Raw genomic sequence first — 7959 nt, forward strand, 5'->3', positions numbered from 1 at the left:
CACTGGATCACAAGGAGGAAGTCCAGAAATCTCTGAAGCCTTTACAAGAGAAACTGGAGGTCTTTAATAAAGTTAAAACAAACTGTGACCAAACAGCAGAACACATTAAGGTCCGGGCCCGGCACACAGAGATGCAGATGAAGGAACAGTTTAAGAAGATGCATCAGTTTCTACAAGAGGAAGAGGAGGCCAGGATCACTGCACTGAAGGAGGAAGAGCAGCAGAAGACTCAGATGGTGAAGGAGAAGATTGAGGGTCTGAACAGAGACATATCAACCCTTTCAGACACAATCAGAGCCATAGAGGAGGATCTGAGAGCTGAACACATCTCATTCCTGCAGAACTACAAGACCACAGTGGAAAGAGTCCAGTTCACACTGCAGGACCCACAGCCGGTCTCAGGAGCACTGATAGACGAGACCAAACACCTGAAGAACCTGACCTTCAGAGTCTGGGACAAGATGAAGGACATTGTCTCCTACACTCCTGTCATTCTGGACCCCAACACTGCCCATCCAGTATACATCCTGTCTGATGATCTGACCAGTGTGAGATATGGAGATGAACAGCAGCTTCCTGACAACCCAGAGAGGTTTGACTACTGGCCCCGTGTCCTGGGTTCTGAGGGCTTTAACTCTGGGACTCACAGCTGGGATGTTGAGGTTGGAGACAATACATTCTGGGACCTGGGTGTGTTAGCAGAGTCTTATCAGAGGAAGGGAAAGAGAAGGGGTCAATACTGGGGCATATGGTGGTATGAAGGTAAATACACAGCAGGCTCCTCACCAGGGTCAGTCACTGTTCTCTCCGTGAAGCAGAACCCCAAGAAGATCAGAGTCCAGCTGGACTGGAACAAAGGAAAGCTGTCCTTCTCTGATCCTGATACTAACACACACATACACACCTTCACACACACTTTCACTGAAACACTGTTTCCATTAATTTACACTGTTCTTACTGTCCCTCGATCTGAAGATGTTACCATGGAAGATCAGTGTAACTCTGGAACCACGTAGTTAGATGATGATGATGATGATGATGATGATGATGATGATGATGATGTATTAATCATTATTAGTAATAGTACTAGTGCCAACAATAATGGTAATTAATATTATTGGGATTCATAGAAATGTAATTATCTCAATAGTAAACACTGAGATATTTTACTATAAAATCAGATTATTATTATGATACTTTTACTCTTGCACTTAACTGTAATGTACTTTTTACACTATTTCCTAATATAGATTATAGAATCATCACGTTGGAACAATGTCTTTATGACATTATAAAGAATGACATGTTATAATATGATGGTTAGCAGAGGTCAGTATGTTAAATATTACATTAGTTTTATGAAACCGCAACGGTGAGGTAGACTATGAACCCTGCAGTCACTTGAATCACTGTTAATAAAATTATAACACCATAATAAAATATTAAAACAGTTTACTTGGAAGGATTGTGGTTCTAATTATGTCACATTGCTTTTTTGGGGGAAAGGTCTTTTTTTTTTTTTTGAAAATGTTTTGAAATAAATAATTAAAAACAAATAGCAGGAAATAAAACAAAATAAAATAAAGGTACCCATAACAATTTGTCCATGACCTACAAATGCGTCCTGACTCCCGACCCAGTGTTTGGGGGGAGAGTGTCGATATTTCGACATAACACGTGTTAGACGTTCCATTTGTTTGACGCGGGTGAATGTTAACCTGGTGAAATGCTAACCTGCCAACACTGGTGAATGCTAACCTGGTGAATGTTAACCACTATGCCTAAACCTAAACCAAACCCTTAGTCTAAATAATGACAATGACAATGTAGAAATAGTGAGATTTCACTGTTTGTAACCAGTGACAGACTTTAAGGGATGTTGAACCACTGTAATCTGACCACTCCACCTTAGACCAGTGTTTCTCAACCTTTTTTGTACATGAGCACACTTTTCATGTCCCAAGAATCCATGGGCTCACCAACATAATACGGGGGTGTAAATATCGTCACTGTCGGGAAGAAACCTTGTATGTCCAAGTTTCAAATGTGTACGTTTCTTCGCAAAGTAAAGCCCTGCTTCATCATACAAGGCTGTCGCACAATAGTAGTGAAAACATCAGATCTACAAGCACACAACGCCTCGCACCGTGAGGCGTTGTGTGCTTGTAGATTGGCTGTTTTCACTAGTTTAAATCATTTTTAAAATGATAAATACAATACTGGCTTTCAAGCAGTTTCAAGGGGCACACTTGACCCTTCTCAGGGGCACACCAAAGGTCCCCAGGCACAGTGGTTGATAATCGCTGCCTTAGACCAAGCCTTGACTTATGCAAATAGGTTCAAATGACATTTAGATAGCATGTTATTCAGACGATAGGTTCATTACTTACCTATATTGTTCAATTTCAAATGTTTATGAACGGTGCAAACCGCTCCTACATCTGCCATTGTCTGTTTGTCCCACGTCTGTTTGTAGGTAAGTCCCGCATCCCACATCCCATCCCACACTGGCCATTGTGGCCAAGCTTCACGGGACGCTAAATTAAACTAGAAAGGTGCAATTCTGCAAAATTGCAAGTGGTTGCACTGACACGAGTCACAAGGAATCCAAGGCCACCAGACTTCAGGTCACATCATAATCTCCATTTGCACACTTACTCAGTGGTGGAAAAAGTACTCAAATGTTATAGTATAGTAAAAGTATCAATTCAGCAATTTAGAAGTAGACTCTGTTACTAGTAAAGTCTGGAATTAAAAATTTAGTTGAGTAAAAATACAAAAGTATTGGCATCAAAATGTACTTAAAGTACCAAAAGTTCCATCTGTTTGACACGGGTGAATGTTAACCTGGTGAATGTTAACCTGGTGAAATGCTAACCTGCCAACGCTGGTGAATGCTAACCTGGTGAATGTTAACCTGGTGAAATGCTAACCTGCCAATGCTGGTGAATGCTAACCTGGTGAATGCTAACCTGGTGAATGTTAACCTGGTGAAATGCTAACCTGCCGACGCTGGTGAATGCTAACCTGGTGAATGCTAACCTGGTGAATGCTAACCTGGTGAATGCTAACCTGGTGAATGTTAACCTGGTGAATGCCAACGCTGGTGAATGCTAACCTGGTGAATGTTAACCTGGTGAATGCTAACCTGGTGAATGCTAACCTGGTGAATGTTAACCTGGTGAATGCCAACGCTGGTGAATGCTAACCTGGTCAATGCTAACCTGGTGAATGCTAACCGCTATGCGGCCCCTGCAGCATGTCTATGCGGCCCGTCATGGTCATACCGAGAAAAATATATTTCTTCTATTTCAGTGTAGACAAATACTTTCTGACGTCATTTTCTCTCCAAAACCCCATAAGAAACTATTTCAGTCTTGTTGCAAGACTTTATTTTTGGAAACTCCATCATTTCATGATCATTAATCATTCCATGACCATCTTTTTGTTCAATGAGGTTATAGAAATATGGCTTTGTTTCCTTACTTTTTTAGAATAGTGTGATCATTGTCTCAGCGTCCAAAATAGGACCGTCATTTTAACTTGTGGCCCTTGGACTTTTGGTATTTTGCTGAGTTGCCCCTGAGCCATCTTAAGTTGAGTAGCCCTGCAAAAGGGGTTATTCAGGTTATTCATTATTTACCTATAGCATCCTATAGTTCAATTTCAAATGTTTATGAACGGTGCCAACCGCTCCTACATCTGCCATTGTCTGTTTGTCCCACGTCTGTTTGTAGGTATGTCCCGCATCCCACATCCCATTCCACATTGGCCAAGCTTCACGGACGCTAAATTAAACTAGAAAGTAGGGGTGGGCGATATGGAAAAATACAATATCACAATATATTTCCAAGCTGTATCACGATACACATGAAATCTTATGACAATTCTTTTTCATGTTTTTTTATGGTTATTTTTCAAGTTACTTTACAGTACAACCACCTACAAGAAAAGAAATAGGAGTAACAGACCATTAGATCAGTGGCCCTCCACGTGCATGCAATCCAGACTCTCTGGGTTCCTTTTGGGAGGTCTAAATTGACCCACCCTTACTTTTCATTTTTATACTGTCAGAGTTAAGGTGTGACCTTGACATTTTAAAGTTGGAGAACTACTGATCTAGACCAAAATGCAGTTTAAAATTGAATTCTGCAATGAATCTCTGTGTTAACAATTCAACCAGGCTCCCTTCATTGTATCACAATACATACGATATCTCTGAAAAGTCATATTGTGGGCTGTGGAGACATTGTATCGTCGCAACGATATTTATCACCATATCACCCGACCCACCCCTACTAGAAAAGGTGCAATTGTGGAAAAGTCGTTCCACTGACGCAAGTAAGGCCCAAATTAATTTCTACTTGCAAAAAAAAAAAAAAAGAAAGAAAAAACATCAGATGGTGTTGTAGGAGTCCTATTCAGAGGATTTTTTTTTTTGTATTATATTCTTTTTTATGTTTTTTTTAAGGTTTTATAGCCATAAATCATAAATCATGCTCTAATTTAGATTTTGGGGATATATTTCACAATAATAACATATGTACATGTTCTAGACATTCTAATGATCACCAAGAAAATTATTGCAGGCATTTTACTTATGTTTTTGTGAGGAACCAGCTTCAGTGAAAAAGTGAGATGTTGTTCATCCAGACTCTGGAATGTCAGCCTCTGTGGGGTGTGAATGTCAGCCTTTATGGGAGAGTGACCGGAAGTGGTCATGCTGAGGGTTTGGACAGCTGGGTGAGACAGGCTTTACTCATCTGCGAAGAGAAAAGCCTGGTGACAATATAAGGCAGAAAGCGTTCAACTTCCCCCGTGTGGGCTTCCCCGGAAGTAAGCTTCCCCGGTTTTCCCCTAACGTAACTTGTGTTAAACGCAGCACTTCCGCTAGAAATCTTGGAACCAACCGGAAGGCATATTGTCTACAGGGTGGGTGAGACGGGGCAGTGTTGTGCTCTGTAAGCAGCCACGGAACAGAGGAGATTATTCATGATCATTTCACACCCAAGTCTTAAATATAAGTCCAGTTCTACATCAACCCAAGATGTGTAGAGAGGCACGTGTCCTGATCACAGAGAATCACTATCATTGTTGAACTCGCTTCACGTCCTTTGCGCCTCACCCTGTCGATGACAAAACGTGCCTTTTCTTTTTTTGCCTGCATCTCAGCAGCCGTCTCCCGCTCTGCATCAGTTAACACCTCCTTGGTGAAAAGCTTGTCCAGGAGAGAGTTAATATTGGGAAGAGAAATGCTGTCAATGAAGCTGTCCCTCACAGAGAACAGCCTCTCTTCTGCTGGAAGAGTCAGTGTGCGTTGAACTTGTTGTTTTCTTAAAGCAGCAGCTGAAAGTTTCACATAACCTTCCCAATTACAGATGTTGTTACTGTTGCTTAGACGCAGCCTAACATGGCTGAAAGGTGCCTCCAAATCTATGATAAATGTTGGCAAGTAATTGTGGTAGGATGATTCATCATCTTCAAATTCTGCCTTAGTTGGTAGAACTATGATAGAATCATCTTGAGGGGAAGTGGCGAGGGTGTATTCTTGATTTGGGATTAGTTTACAGCGAAACACTTCAATGTAAATCTCTTCTGCATTTAGTTCCCTCCTTTCCTTCAGCACATGTCTCATCACAACGTTCCGAGGCAGCAGCAACACTTTCAGAGTTGAACTGGGATCATCTTCAGTAGGTGGTGTATAAAACAGTGACACCAATGCCTGGACAGGACTGGGCTGAACAGGACTGGGCCCGAACAACATATCTTTGATGATACCAAATAAAGACAAGCCAGTTACATCTATGATGACATGAGTTTCTGTGATTGTATGGGGTTTGATCAACTCAAAGCCATCATCATCCTTCACATGAACAAGAGACAAGAATGTGCCTGCACCCGTGGAGAGGATCTCACAATGTGGAAAGTGTAGCTGACACACAGACCTCTGAGAACCGTGTATGTCAAACAGTGTTCCTGCAGGCCTCTTGCCTTCTATCTGTGATAGAAGCCTTCGGTGCCATGGGACTGTCCTGTAAGTCACATCTCCCTCTGCCTCCATCTTAAACCCCAGGTGGGTCACGCTGCATTGGAACAGTCCTGCTTGGCAAGAGTGGAACCTGTAGCTTTCCTGGTTTTCTACAACAATGATATCAGGTGTAAATTTCTGTGTTTTGCCCGGTAGAGGACCTGTCTTGTTCTCTAAACATGGAATCAGTGAGGGTAAGCTGTGAGAACAAGGCAGAGAAATGGATTCTTCTATCCTCAAACTACTGAAGCATGAACTTAGATCAGTGAATGAAGGATGTGGAGAGGACCGTGACTCTGTAACAGGATGTTCTTCCATCTCACCATGCAAAGGAACAGTTCCCTGAAAACAAAGAAAATGTAATATATTCAAAGATATTAAATATACACTAGAAAATATTGTTCCCTCGAAACAATTGTGTGCTCGCTTCTAGACAAAAAACAATGGATATAAAAGTACAAAAGTACAAGATCGCAGGCAGTGCTCTCTTTGACGTTACTGACGTAAAATGGTAATCGAACTACAATGCAGACAAGCAGTGTTATTACATGAACTTAACGGTATGGACGATTACATCAAAATACAAGAAAAACATAATGTGGACGGGATAACAAAAACAGTCAGTTGATTGTTTTAAGAGTGTGTTTTAAAATATATAGGCCTATAGCCTATATAGTTTTATAAAGTTGCACTTTTATCTGTGCCGGACTCAGTAAATGCTTTTGTGTTGCCTTGTTTTTCTTTATTGTTTTAACTGTTATTGTTTCAGTGGGAGTTATTGTACAGCACTTGTAACGGTTTTGAAGTTCACTTATTCACTCATGCAGAATGACACAGCAGAGCAATTAGCTACTTAGTCTGCATTGTGGACCAATACATGAATCATTTTCTGACCCATAGTGTATACTGCTTGTGTTTTAAAATTATTACCAGTTGTTTTGAGGGTATTCTGAAATATTTGTATTTGAGAACGTTTATTTTAAAAAAAAGTTCACAACCTAACTTAATAGAGTATGAGAATGGTGCCCTAATGACATTTCTTTTCGATCATGTATTTGCATTCGTGGACTATCTCTTCAAAGCGTGGGATAGCTCTTCAAAGCGTGGGATAGGAGGAGAAGAGTGACCTATAGATTAATTTAAATGTTTACCTTCATTCTATGTATTTAGCTGTTGGCGGAATTTGCACTGGAATGTCTGTCTTTGTTTACATGTACAGTATGTATTTGATGTGTCTGACGATCCCATACGGCATGGGTCAAATCAAATATTCATATTCTTTAATATTTTAATCTATCAAGTGACCACAAGGGGGAGGTATATTCCCATAGAAAGGAGCTGTCATTCACTGCCACTGTTTTTCCTTTTTCTACATTGTATTTGTTGATGACATGTATTATTATGTTGTGTTTTATACCATATTTATTAGATACATAGGACCACAATGGACAATTACTGTTAGCCTAAATGTCTGACTATACCATGTACTGTAACTTTCCTCTTCTTAGCTCAGTTGCTTAACGCTGGTTTTTGACATTACCGAAACGAAGCGGATAAAAGTGCAGAACTTTTTTTTAGGCTTCTTTAGGACCTAACGATGGATTTTATAAGGGTAAACATCATGGATTTTTGATGTTTACCCATATAATATCCATATCAAGTTGGGCTCCCATAGACTTTCTATACAGGAGGAAAATACCCAGAAAAGAAATCTGCTTTAAGTAGGATGTGAGGGGTCTAACTAGGGGTTTGTCATGATTCTGAATCCATTGCAAGCATTTGTTTTGCACAAAAATCTTTCCTTGGGCGAGAAATGGCCCCCAAAAACACCCAAAAAACTGTGAAAAATGATGACTCATCACTAAACCATCATTTTGTGGGGCCATTTCTCGCCCAAGGAAAGATTTTTGTGCAAAACAAATGCTTGCAAT

The 7959-nt window shown here is 40.5% G+C and overlaps 1 protein-coding gene across 1 annotated transcript in view; it reads left to right on the top strand.

Moving 5' to 3' along the window:
• The window catches only part of LOC308283125 (nuclear factor 7, ovary-like), a gene marked incomplete at both ends in the record, with an annotated part of 7883 nt that extends 1758 nt beyond the window's left edge, over nucleotides 1-6125 (top strand). Inside the window, 2 exons of the mRNA XM_080723506.1 lie at nucleotides 93-931; nucleotides 6074-6125. Of these exons, the coding sequence (XP_080579632.1) occupies nucleotides 93-931; nucleotides 6074-6125 (891 nt within the window). The remainder of the gene's footprint in view (nucleotides 1-92; nucleotides 932-6073) is intronic.
• Between the last annotated feature and the right edge of the window lie 1834 nt (nucleotides 6126-7959).

Source organism: Nannobrachium achirus (assembly GCF_963921795.1).
Source record: "Nannobrachium achirus genome assembly, chromosome: 4".
Lineage (NCBI taxonomy): Eukaryota > Metazoa > Chordata > Actinopteri > Myctophiformes > Myctophidae > Nannobrachium > Nannobrachium achirus.